This window comes from Condylura cristata, unplaced genomic scaffold (genome assembly GCF_000260355.1).
Source record: "Condylura cristata isolate star-nosed mole 26May11 unplaced genomic scaffold, ConCri1.0 scaffold00006, whole genome shotgun sequence".
In the NCBI taxonomy this organism is placed as follows: domain Eukaryota; kingdom Metazoa; phylum Chordata; class Mammalia; order Eulipotyphla; family Talpidae; genus Condylura; species Condylura cristata.
This window is the reverse complement of record NW_004567107.1, coordinates 32,101,850-32,115,696: the sequence shown is the minus strand read 5'-3', so window position 1 is coordinate 32,115,696 and position 13,847 is coordinate 32,101,850. Positions and strand designations below refer to the sequence as shown.

The 13,847-nt window shown below is 41.2% G+C and overlaps 1 protein-coding gene across 1 annotated transcript in view; it reads left to right on the top strand.

Moving 5' to 3' along the window:
* The window catches only part of PSAT1 (phosphoserine aminotransferase 1), a 20,155-nt gene extending 16,211 nt beyond the window's left edge, over window positions 1-3,944 (top strand). Inside the window, exons 8-9 of the mRNA XM_004677552.2 lie at window positions 1,940-2,077; window positions 2,859-3,944. Of these exons, the coding sequence (XP_004677609.1) occupies window positions 1,940-2,077; window positions 2,859-2,964 (244 nt within the window). The 3' untranslated portion in view covers window positions 2,965-3,944. The remainder of the gene's footprint in view (window positions 1-1,939; window positions 2,078-2,858) is intronic.
* The last annotated feature ends 9,903 nt before the right edge of the window (window positions 3,945-13,847 follow it).

Here is a 13,847-nt window from a genome sequence, read left to right as displayed (position 1 = left end):
TAAAATGTCTCTGGTATATAGTTGCTCATTATTATTATTTTCTCCCCTGGTCTTTTATACTCCTGCAATGAGTGACCGTCCGGTATTTTCCCTTTTCTTTCTGGCTTATTTCACTAAGCATGATCCCTTCCAGCTCCATTCATGTTGCTGCAAAAGGCATGTGTTTTGTTTTTGGGTTTTTTTTTTTTTTGGTTGCTGAGTAATATTCCATCTTTTTAACCCAGTCATCTACTTTTGGGCATTTGGGTTGATTCTATGTCTGTCCTATTGTAAATAAAGTAGCAATAAGCATGGCAGTGCAGGTGTCTTTTTGAATCAGTGTTTTTGTGTCTTTTGGGTAGATACCTAGGAGTGGGATTGCTGGGTCCTATGGAAGCTCTATGTTTAGCAATTTGAGAAACCTTCCAACAGCTTTCCACAGTGGTTATACCAGTTTGCATTCCCACCAGGCTGCAGAGTTTTAAGAAGGCAGTACAGGCACTACAACACCTTAGCCTAGTCCGGGGAGTTACACAGCATCCCTCGGGTTTCATTCTCTTGGTCAAAGCAACTCACACGGCCCTTACAGAACAAAAGGTAGAAGATTGAACCCTGTTTTTTTACAAGGAGGGCTGCAGAGAATTTTTGGCCATTTTTAAATATACCATAAAAATTTTCTGTAGACATTAGCTCACATAATCCCCACAACTCTATGGTAGGTTTCATTCTTTTTCCCAAATTCAGTAGATGAGGCAAAACAGAGAGTTCAGTAACAACTCAAGTTCGCACATGACAAGTGCTTTGAAAATGCCTTGAAAGTTCTCTCTTCTTTTGAAGCTTTATTTGATTACTTAAGCATACTAGAACTGGGGTACAGGCCAGAGGTGTGGTGAGTGAGAGGATTCACCAGACAGAGTGGGGAGCAGAACAGAGGGATTGACTGAAATGCAGTGCTGAGGGGAGTAGCAGGAGAGACAGGGGAGGTCTGCTGGGCATTGTGGGTCAGCTCCCTGGCCAGGGATCGAACTCAGATCGCAGTGGCTGGTGATAGCTTAGAAGCACCAGCACTTAACCCTTGCACCATCAGAGGAGGCTCTGAAAATTCTCATTTATTTAAAATCTTGCTGCCACTGTTAGGATCAACCTGTTTCCTCCCTGAGCTTGTGGAGAAAGGCTCTCTTACTGCTGTGTGGCTGCAGGGCATTGGAAGCTTCCTATGTGCTACACCACTGCACCAACAAACTAGTGTGAAGCTTAGGGTCTTATTCTCAGTATTTACATGAGGAAACTGAGGCTCACGATGGAAGTGAATACAGATCATTCACGAGAAAAGCATCATCACTTTTCACATGCAAAAGTGGTCTCCCTGTGTAAACGATCAATGTCTCGATGCAGGTTTTTTTTTCCATTTACCTTGCTTGCATCCAGGAAAAAAATTTTTTTTTAAATTGTATACTTATTCTGAGACCAGAATTCCTCACCTCAGTCCCCTTAGCCAATAAAAGGAACAATGTTTGAGGACAAGGAAAGTGGGTTTATTAATTTGTTGACAGAGGAGGGCAGCAAACAGAGTCTGAAACACTGTGTTTTCACTCACTGCAGAGGGCAGGGGTCTTAAACTAGAGTTACAAGGAGAGGATTGAAGGATGTAGGCCAGAGTCAGCACGCCTGTTCTTGCAACATAAGCGTTGGGTGACTTGCTGCCACCAGCTTGTTTTTGTCAGCACCTGTTGGTAATTCTGACACTACCTTTCCAAGTTTCCATCCTTGGCCCTCAGAGTGCAAGGAAAAGAAAAGCAGGAAGTTAGTAAATCATATAACTCAGAGTTTATTGCACTTATAGGGCAAGGGAATGTCTCTCTCCAAGGCAGGGAGGGGTGTATTTCATTGCTGTATTAACTTGTCAGTGGCAAGTGGCACATTTCAGAAAAGTTGCTGGAATAGTAAACATGTTTTTCAGATGTCCAGTGGCTCCCCAGAATAGAAGCAAGATGAATATTCCATTCCGCATTGGAAACGCCAAAGGAGATGATGCTTTAGAGAAAAGATTTCTTGACAAAGCTCTTGAACTCAATATGATCTCCTTGAAAGGGCACAGGTGAGTATACCTTCATTCTAGAGAATTGGTTTAGTTTTCCACATTCAGAATGAAACAGACCTAGGAGCCTACCCACCTTGGAATAGCAGTTAACGGGAAGTAGGGGCTGTGGAACAGCTGTTACAGGGGCAAGTCTTCCCTTGAGGCTTACAGAATCCTGAGTGTCCCTCCCTGGCAGGAAGCATAGCAGAGTCACATCTCCCCAGGGGCTTTGTCAAAATGACCTGGAAAATTTCAGACTTCTCACAGAGGTTGCCCTCTCATGTCTGATGAGGCTGTCCAGCCCTGTTGTGGTATAATAGAGCTCTGCTGCTCCACCTTAGTGTCAGAATAGTTACTCCTGCTCACTCTGTGAGAGTCACACATCCTCACACATGAGTAGGAACAATGACACCCCTGCCTGCAGGGGCAGCCAGCTCCCTGCTTGGTGGGCTCATGAGTGCTGTGGTGAATATAATCACTCAGTTCATTTAATTTAGCTTACTTAGTTTGGGCTTGCTTATGTGGCTGCTCTGTTTTAAGAAGCCAGGCATAGAAACTGCATCTACCTGAATGGCTGAATTAATCTGTTATGTTGTGATGCATCTGGGAGAATTTTCTAATCACTGGGATAAATAATCCTGGTCACCTGTGGGGGCCTTCAGGGAGGTCAGACATGTGGCTTCAAGTGCTGTGCGGGGGGTGGGGGGTGGGGGGATTGTGTGGATGTTTGGAGAGAGGGTCATCTTCATACTAAGTTAGCTGCCTCTGTTCTCCATGTCTGCATCTTTGGCTATTCTAGGTCTGTGGGAGGCATCCGGGCTTCTCTGTATAATGCTGTCACCATTGAAGATGTCCAGAAGCTGGCAGCCTTCATGAAGAATTTTTTGGAGATGCATCAGCTATGAACCCATGTCAACCAATATAGTGTCCTTAAAATTTGAAGTAACTTGGGAAAGGCTAAAGAACTTAAACACTTCTCTTTTCCTCAAATGAAAATACTTATTATAGATTCTTCTTCCTTTTTTAAGTAACAACAGCAAAACATCCAGAGCTTTGTTAAGCTGCTGAGACATAATGACCATCCTAATACTGACTTGAACTGGAAGCATTGAAAAAAATTCTCTTTTAGCTTTTCTAACATATTTCTGCTTATTTTGTCTTTGCTCCTACTTCTTCTGGCTAGTTTCAGTATTCAGACATGCTCAGTGTGGACTTCATTCTGCAAATTTTGGTTAATTGTTTTGGAGACTTGACCACAGGGCTTGGAGGGTGGATGGGGAGGGTCGTCTAGGTGCTGAATCTTGAGCCTTTCTAAAATGATAGCAGGGGGTGTTGCCACCAGGTGTTAATTCAAGTCAGTGCTTACCATAAGTTTTTAGGGGTTCCAAGCTAAAGGCAAACTATAGATCTTGATATGTATTCTCATAAAGAAAAAAAAGTGATTTATGTTTCAATAGCAGGTCTATTTTTAATACTGTATAGTTTATATCTCTATGCATTTATATGTCTAATACGGTTCTCAGTGATATATATAGAGACTTTGAGAATTTGTAGAGTCCTTGACCTGGTGCATTATACTTATAACAGTTATGTTCTTTCTCCCCCACCTCCCTTCTTTTTTAAGCTGCTTCACAACATTTAGAAATCCTCCAATTTACTTTCAGTGTGTAGAACAGAAGGCTGTTTGCTTAGTTGGTATTTTATCTTGAATTATGCTGCTAAACAAAAATCTTTGTTAAACTCCTTTATCTTTTGTTCACTTGTAAGTTCTCTTTAGTATTTGACCAGCGATGCTGTGAGTTCCAGATCTTTGCTGAAAATCTTTCCCCCTGTTTATCTGTTGTCAGTATTTTATGTTGAATATGTAAAATACATTAAAGTCTAAAACATCTAAATTGTCAATGAATTTCTTTACCTCTTTTTAGACAGATTGTTTTTATTTGAACTTTATGATGGGAAGATTTGAATCTAAAAATAGCACTTGATAGGAATAATTCAATCAAAGATGTGTGAGATTTGAATTCTGTGCATCCGTTTTTTAAAATGATTCATTGCCCTGTGGTTATTTTCCCTTAGCTTTTGGAAAGGATGTTATCAGTAAACCTTTCAAACAAAACTCATGGTATAAAGTTCTCTGAGCTTTCCCCCACTTATGGAAATGTGCCAGAAGGACAGTTCTGAGCTATCTTCATGTTTCATCAGTTTGTATAATGAAGTCTGTCCTGTCCTCTTAAACCAGTTCTACCACTTCGTTTGATTAGTCGGTTTCTCCTAATGGGACTAGACCTCTCCAGTCTTGGTTCGCTGATCTGTAAAAAGGATTGAGGTAACTCTGCCACTTATCTCAGGCATGTTTAAGAGTTTATAACAAGGGCCCAATGCAGATGAGAACAATAAATACAAGAAACAATTAAATAACCAAAGCCACCTATTTTGTGTCATAGAGTCAAACTGAGTAATTTGTATACAGTGGTGCTTAGAGGCAGGGTCAGCCTTCTTCCCTCCCTCATCCATGTGATGGCTGCCAACCCTGTGGTTTGTCTCAGCCCCAAATCTTTATGGTCTCCACTTATTTCTAGTCCTATTGCAATGACAGCTCTGTTCTCGCTTTCGGGGGGATTTCAGCAGCTTTCTCTCTGCTCTCACCTAATCCAGCCAGATGCAGTTGGACTGTTACTTCCTCTTGTGTCTTTGACGTGTACGATTGGGGCTTCTCAACCAGTAATGAGCTTTGTAGCATCAGCATGACCTCTTATGGCTCTGGGATGTGGCGTGCATTTGCCCATGTTAGGCCAAATAAGCCTTGAGTTCTTGTTGACAGACCACCTTTTTCAAGATAACTGTTAATCTAACCTTGTTTGTGTCTCTTCTGGGGGACACTGCTCTTTCCCTTTTCATTCCTATAAAGTACCTCCTTTCTGTTCTTCACTGTATTGGTGTGGCTTCCCTACCTTCCCCTCTAGATCAGTGGCAGGAACCCTGTTCCTCTACCTCCAGCACCTGGCATCTTGCCTTGTCTTTAGAGTGGGCTCAGTGGCGATCTGCTTAATGAATGGCAAGTCTGGCTATGGGTCAAGTTGGTCCTCCTGAAGTTGGCACCTGAGCCTGGTGGAAATGCAGTTATAATCTCACATACATAGATTTTTAAAAATTTCAGTTTAGTATGCAATCCAATTTCATTTCATACTAAAATAATCAACTATGACTCACTCTTTGATTTCATGGGGAAATTTAAATCATGGAGGGTCCTGGGCTTATTCTTAAAATCTGTGAAAGCTTGTGGAAATAGTCAGCTAGTGCATTTGTGCTGGCCACAGGGAGGTTCTGGACTTAGGTTGCCGGAAGACACGAATGTAAACCTTGATCTTTGTCTCAACTGATGGTAATCTGCTGACCAGGTGGAGAGGGATGAAGGAGAGCTAAGGATGCAGGACCCTGGGTCAGCAGACTGAGGAGCCAGAACTGACTGCCCTTTCCTTCAAGATGAAAAACTAAGTAGGTATGTCTTTTGGGCCTTGGGGAATTTCTGTGTGTTGGGGGTGAGGAGTGTGGATGGTGGCAGTAATGGCCTCATTTTCCTTGGAATCCTCCAACTTGTATTTCTTCCCCCAAGCTGAATTTGAAGTTTTCTTTTTCTCCTTCAGTGTTCTTGGCAACACATAACTATTCGAATGCCACCAAAGTGAGAAAAAACAAATTTGTTCCCGTGTTCCTCATGTTTACCTCCACACATGGCTTCATCTCCTACACTGCGGTCTGTTCTTTGTCTGCACAAGAAAGAAAATTGTGTTCTGTCCCTAACTTTTCATTTCTCTGCTAGTCTGTGTTTATCTAAATACCGAATGTTGTCTCCTCACAACTTAGCTGATATTGGAAGGTTTGGCAAGCCCTTAGGTGAAATAAGTGAGGTAACAAATAATTATTCCCATCTCCCCTTTTTAGAGCAGAAGGAGCCACTAAGTCCTATAAAATGGACAAGATTATTGACAGATTAGATGTCCAGTTCTGCTGAAGGCCTTAACAGGTCTGGCCTTGTTTCACACCATGATTAATGTTTTTTTGTATCATGTTCTTTGGAAGGAAAATAAAATGAAGAATTTTCTCACATTTGATAGGAATGAACATAATTAAAAAGTGAAATGCTACTGGGTCTGCAAAGAAATCAATCACTTTAATTGGAAAGAAGTTTCCTTGCTTCTGTTGGTAATTGGACTCTTGGTAATTTAAAATTGGAATCCATGACAGCTTGTGATAAATTGGCTCCTTTTGGGCTAAAGAAGGTAAGAAGTTCTAATTACCCCTGGATTATTCTAGAATGGATGGAAAGACTTGATCAAAGAGATATTGGGAGAAAGATAGAAAAGCTAGTGGTGAGCAAAGATTTATTGAATTTCTTTTTAAGAAGCTACAGAATAAATAGTTCATTTGATGTGACAACAACAAGAGCTGTGTTATTTGAAATCCTGGAGATGTAAATTGGATTTTCTAAGAAAGTAAGGAACTGAGCAGATTTGAAAAGTTTATGCACTGGAAAGTTCTATAGTTAGGTTAGAAAATTAGCTTTGCTGACTTGTAGAGCAGGAAGATATTGACAAACTTGGGTTTCATTGGGAGAAAATAGGGAATTTGTACTTTGAGTGCTTAAACATACAAGTAATCTTCACTAAATTTAAGGCACTCCAAAATGTTTTATTTAAGTGAGAATGTAAGTTAGAAAGATAGAAGGATCCTACTTAGTGACTTTGTTGACCCCTATCCCCATTGATACCCTAGCATTTGTTTCTATACATTTATTGCCTAAAAATACTTGAGGAATAGGCTGGGTTTTAGGTTGATATGCTAGTTTATAAACCTGTTTCCGGCTGGGTGTGCTTATTTAATATATTTATAGATTGTAGGTATAAATGTAACTTCAAATTGGAGAAAAGATGCAAGATGTATACAAAGAACTCGTGTCTAGGCTTTACCTAGATTCAGCAATTACAGTATTTAGCTTTATTTGGGCATTCATTGTCTTTCCATATACACATATTCCCCCCACCCAAACTATTTATGGGTGAGTTGGAGAGATTGTATCCATAACAGGCCAGAGGTACAGGGGTGAGAGATTTACAAGAGACAAGAGTGGGGAGCAGAACAGGCAGATCCACTGAAATACACTGCTGAGGGGAGCAGCAGGCAGGTCAGGAGAGGTCTGCTGCGTCATGTGAGTCAGCTCCCCAGCCCAGGATCAAACTTGCACTGCAATGGCTACACACAACTCCACAGCATTGCACTTTAACCTGTTGTGCCACCAGGGAGGGCCTCTCCAAATAAACTCTTGTATTTAAAAAAGTTAAAAACCTGCCACCTAGGTGAGAAATGTTCAGAGCTTCCAATTTTACAGTATTTAGCTTTGTCTCTCTATATACACGTATTTCCCTCGCCACTAAAGTATTTATGGGTGAATTGGAGAGACTGTACACTTTACCTCTGAGTTCCTAAGAATAAGTCTCTCACATAACCATAGCACCATGATCTAAATCACAAACGTAAATACTGTTGACTTATCTCTATACAGTCCAGATTTCCCCATTTATTCCAGATTATTCTTCACAATTTTGTCTTTCCTCAGTCCAGGAACCAGTTCACAATCATGCATAGTTCTCATGTCTTTTATAGTCTAAATATGAAATGGCTCTTTACCTTTTTTGTTCTTCCCATCCCCTGCAGTTTGCAGATTATAGGTCAGTTGTGTGGAACACCCCCATTTCCTTGTGATTAAGTTATGTGCTTTTGGTAGGGGCTGCACAGAAGTGACTGTGTGTCCCTCAGGTGCATTGCAACGGGAGGCTCCCATTGTCATCTGTCTCACTGGTTAAGGTGGTGTCTGTGAGGTTGCTCCATGGTCAAGTTACTATTTGCCCCTTTGTAGTTGATAAGTACTTTGTGAAGAGTTATTCCCAGGCTCTGAAAGTAATTGTTCATCATCAAATATTTGAATTGCAAATCTGTTCCATAAAAAGATACTACAAGTGGATTTATTTGATGGAAAAGGTGAGGTGATTTATTCTTTATTTCCACCAGTAATTTTATAATCTTACTCTTCCCTACCACCCGAGGGGAAAGAAACCCCTAGAATATAAACAAAGATGTATACAAATGTACATCAGGACATGAAAAGCTAGGAACCCTGAGAGCAGCAGATATACTTTGAGACTGTGAACAGGCATGCAAAGGGCCAGAAAGGGGTAAAGAATTCTTCGATTAGGTTATAGGGGCCAAATTGCACAATGTCCCCTGTTCAGTCAAGTTTGTTTTTCAACATCTTTTTATTTTTTTTTTTTAAAGATTTACCCACTTCTATGCAACTAAGAGCTGGGGTACAGGCCAGAGGCACAGGAGGGTGAGAGGACTCCCCAGAGTCAGAGTGGGGAACAGAACAGGCCGACTGACTGAAATATAATCCTTAGGGGAGGGGAGCAGTGTAAAGACAGGAGAGGTTCGCCAGGCCATGTGGATCACCTCCCCGGCTGATCCAACTCCCACTGCAGTGGCTGCAGACAGGCTCACAGTGCTGCACCTTAACTCATTGAGCCACCAGGGAGGGCCCTTTTCAACATCTTTTAAAGAACAACGCTTTGGCAACACAGATCTATCATAGTGACTGATTATGAATATGGAGCACACAACCTGATTATAGTTCAAAAGATGTCATCTAACAAGCTGAAGTTAAAGTGGCTTCTAATCACTCTAGTCCAGCAGAATAGAGAGCCTAAGAGGAAGATAAAATTTTGGCTTCCATCTAGACAGGTAAAATGCCGAAGACATCTTAAATGTCCCAGAAGTGAAATTGAAGGTTGAGATGTAAGAAGGCCATTTAGGAAGGAAAAAAAATAGCAAAAAAGAACTCGAGGCTGAATCATTTCTTTCTGCTCCCTTCCTTGCTGTAAGCCATAATTTCTTTAGGCTTCAAAGTCTAGGGAAATCTTCAGAAGTTCTTGGGAAATGATAGGTGAGTAGGTTAATAAACGCAAGTAGCAAACATTCTGTTATAAAATACACTAGGAGGAAATACTTCTTAAGCCTCAGTCAGTCTTACCCATTTTCTAAAAATATATTCAAATTAAAACACCAGCTGAGTCCTCCAGTTTCTCCCTCAGGAAGCCATTCTCAGTTCTTCCAGTGGCTCATTATTTAACAGAGACTTATTTACTCACTGTCTTATCTGAACAAGGTTCTTGCGGATATGGGCCATCAAATAATTAAGATATCAATCAGTATTTTGTCTGTCACAATAGATAAAAAATTGTACCCAATTTGGCTAAAGCAAAAAAAAAAAAAAAAAAAAAGAGAGAGAGAGAGAGCGAGAGAAACAAAAACCAAACAGAATTTGTTCATTCACATAGTTGAAAAGTCCAAAGACAGCACCAGTCCAGGTCTGATTTGTTCTTACTCCATGATACACAGCTTTAGGGTCCACCTTTCTAGGGCTCTGTACCTCCTTGCTCCTTATCATGCTTCACAGTAGCACTGAGGCAGCCATGCCTCTTCAGAACAGGCTTTCCAGTGACAACTCTGCACTCAGACTCTGCTTGGGCTGCCATTACGTCCTCGGCTTCTTCCATGCTGACAGCTTCCGCTTTCCCAACTCCAGCTAGTCTCAAGGCTCCCTCGTAGCGGGTAGGTCCAGGAAGGGTGGTTTATTCAAGCAAATAACTGATCTGTGGAAGTAACTAGACAACTTAAATGGGTTAACAGCATTATTTGTGACAGTGGGGATCAAGGAGACTGGGAAGACTGTGTCTGAAAGTAGAATGTTCCTAGTATGTTTGCTGTGGCAGGGTAAAAATTGTCCGTGTAAATTAATGCTAAAGGTCTTCTCAGATTGCAAAAATAACCTGGGAAATCATAAAATAGGAATGTTCTACTTTCTGAAAGCAGGAAACCTACAGCAGGTCTGTAATTAGCCCAGAAGTTCTGAGACACACATGCTTGGATTCATACATGGTAACACACCCAGCTTTGCCTTACTTTGTTCCCTCTTTTCACTCCACCCGGGTCTGTCCTTATCACTGAGGGAATGTTAGCACTAGCCCAGCTTAGTCCCCAAATGCTTCCTACGTCTAAGCCCTAATTAGCCCTGTAAGCCCATCCACTGCTTGGCTTGCTCTGACATTCATGATAAACAGGGAGCCTGGTTTCCTTCCCTGGGCTGCCGTTCCTGGCATCCTTTCTTGTTGCTAACATTAATGCTTTGTCTTTTCCCAAGTATGTACAAATCAAATAATGTTTTTGTAATAAAAATTAAACGAAGAATATATGCATTTTCCATTTAGCCACCAGTCGGTGCTAAATTGGCTTGCTTCTCTTCTTCTTTGGACTGCTTCTTTCATCCAAGTGTGTGTTTCTTCAGATGATTATCTATTAATTTGTGAAAATAGGATGTGAATTTGTGTACTCCAATGTATTTTACTCTCAGTCTTAGTTTGTATCCTGGGTTGTCTGATAATCGTTGGAGAGCTATTTTCATTATGTCCACACAGGGATTTGCAGTAACAAAAATGCTTTTGAAAAATAATGTTGGGTTTGCAAAGCAGTTTCTCCAGCTTATTTATATGCCTGTAATTCTTCCTTAAAACTCAGCTCATCACAACTGCAATTGCTTCTACATTCATGGGGTCAGCGAGGGGCTAGCAGTCTGCATTGCTGTGACCACATGTGGGAGGCTGGTCTTGTGCTCATGGTAGTTCTGGGGCTTTCAGGGGACAGCAGAATTCTTTTTTTTTTTTTTTAAAGATTTATTTATTCATACAGAACTGAGGTACAGGCCAGAGATGCAGAGGGTGAAAGGATTCACCAAAGACAGACTGGGGAGCAGAACAGTCAGATCGATGAAGTACACTGCTGAGGGGAGCAGTGGGCGGGTCAGGAGAGGTCTGCACCATGTGGGTCACCTCCGGGGCAGGCGGGGATCGAACTCATGCGGGAGTGGCTTAAGCTTCCTAGTGCTGTGCTTTAACCTGCTGCACCACCAGGGAGGGCTGAGAGCAGAATTCTTAAGGCAGCTTGAGGTCTAACTCTGAACCAGGACACCGCAGCTTCTGCTACTTGGAACTGACCAAACAGACCGCCAAGTGAAGTTATCTGAAAGGGCTGGGCAAACACTCAACAGGCTCCACCTTTCCATGGGAGAAGCTGGAAAGTCACCCTGCAAAGGGGAAGAAGGAAAGGAAAGTCTTTGGAGGCTTTTTTTTTTTTTCAATTTTGGGAGACAACTGCTCTTACTCAGTATTATAGATTCTTATGAATAGCCTTCTTTGGTTTGGTGGTCCTGAAAAATGCCCAGTGCATTTTGATGAAGGGGCAATTTGTGACCAGTGTTGTCTCTCCAAACTAGTAGTTCCATTATTGATACTATATGACTTCTCATACATTATTTATAAGGTTTTACAGTGTGTATGTGCAATTATATTTCTGTGTCGATTTTGAGAAATAAATTGTACAGGTCTCTTTTTTTCCCCCACATTCCATAGAGATGTTATAGAGGCAGTAAAAGTGTCCAAATTTGTGAGAAATGGGATAATCAAGAGTTACCTGTATGGAATGCTATTAATGATAGCAATTCACAGTGGAGTACCTTTCTCTGGAGACACTCAGGGTCTGTTAACAGATTAAAAGTAGTAAAAGACACCCATCTAGAGAATTTTCATTATCTTGTGCTCTGAAAACTCAGATTTTCATTGGTTTGAATGGGCCTGAAAATACATTTTTATTACTAGGGGCATAGAAGCCGCTAGCAATGTTCTTAATAAAGCAAGGTGAGTTATAAGCAATCATCAGATGAAGGTAAATGTACCATATTCCATTTTAAGAAAAATACAATATAAAAGTCTTACCATGGAAGAAAATCTTTATATGATCTTTTAAGAAAACTTCAAGAAAAATAAAGACATGACAAAATATTAAATTTAAAGCCAATGACTTATAAGCAAAGAAAAGCAAAGACAGTTTGATTAAGACTGTTGTATTGTTCTGGTATTTTTTACATCTCACGGATTTCTGTGGCCTTTTTAAATCATAAGCTTTTAGGGCAGAGAGAACAACTCCATCTTGATGTTGTACAGAACAAATGCACTGTGAGGTCCTCAATAAACAGACATTAAATTTTGAGTCCAGAAGGGGTTTTGAGACACATTCTCTTTATACACTGGCAATACTGTTTGAACTAGCACAGAAACACAGGTTTATTTTTTTATTATTATTTTTTAAATTTATTTTTTAAATTTATTCATACAGAACTGGGGTACAGGCCAAGAGATGCAGAGGGTGAGAGGATTCACCAGGGACAGAGTAGGGAGCAGAACAGGCAGATCAACGAAGCACACTGCTGAGAGGAGCAGTGGGCGGGTCAGGAGAGGTCTGCCCTGTCATGTGGATCTCCTCTGGGCAGGTGAGGATCGAACTCATGTGGAAGTGGCTTAAGCTTCTTAGTGCAGTGCTTTAACACCCTGCGCCACCAGCGAGGACCCACAGGTTTATTTTTAAAAATCTCAAAATTCAGAGACCCCCCCCCCCATGAGAATTCACTTCCCACTTTGGCCTTGTGCTCTCTGGTGGGCACTGGTCAACTCTGCTTGGGGCCTCAGCTTTGGCATCCTCCCAAACCACAATCTTTTGTTTTTTAAAATAATGCAATAGTTTATTTTTACATCATTTTGTGCATTTTTCCATCTCAGTTGTTATGTGCCATCACCATAGTCCAGTGCATTTCCCTCCCCCCCCATTGTTTTTGATCCCATTCCCCATTCTACCCCCATAAAATGTCTCTGTTATATAGCTATTCGTTATTATTTTTTTTTTTTTCTCACCTGGTCCGTTATACTCCTGCCATGAGTGAAACCATCTGGTATTTTTCCTTTTTTTTCTGCCTTATTTCACTGAACATGATCCCTTCCAGCTCCATCCATGATGCTGCAAAAAGCATGTGTTTATTTTTTTGGGTGCTGAGTAATATTCCATTGTGTATATGTACCACATCTTTTTAATCCAGTCATCCACTTTTGGGCATTTGGTTTGTTTCATGGCTTTCCAATTATAAACAAAGCAGCAATAAACATGGGGGTGCAGGTATCTTTGTGAATCAGTTTTTGTGTCTTTTGGGTAGATACCTAGGAGTAGGATTGCTAGGTCATATGGAAGCTCCATGTTTAGAAGCTTGAGGAACCTCCAGACAGTTTTCCATAGTGGTTGTACTAGTTTGCATTCCCACTAATAGTGCAGGAGAGTTCCTTTTTCTCCACATCCTCGCCAACATTTGTTGTTGCTAGTTGTTTTAAGGTGTGCCAGGTGTGAGGTGGTATCTCATTGTGGTTTTCATTTGTGTCTCCCTTATTACAAGTGATCCAACCCATGGTCTTTTACAGAATCTCACTGTTCAGCCACTGTGACCCGCAATGTCATTTTCAGTTTCTGGAGAGGATTAAATGAGCTTGTGTGACATCCAAGTGACTGAGTGAATGACTCTTTGCTTTCTTTGCAGCAGAGAACAGGACCTTAACATTGGACCCTAAAGGGGTGCTCCTCAAACTTTACTAACCGTATGTATCTCTTGCAGAAACTTATATAAATACAGGTACCAGTTCAGCAGGGGTGAGGGCTGGACTCTGTATTTTCAATCAGCTCCCAGGCAATGGTGATGCTGCTGGATTGTGGACTCCATTTGGAATAGCAAGGCTCTGCTTCCTGCCTCCTAACAGAACAAGATGGCTATCTCTGGAGGACAAACATTCTGCAAGGTGGTATTGTA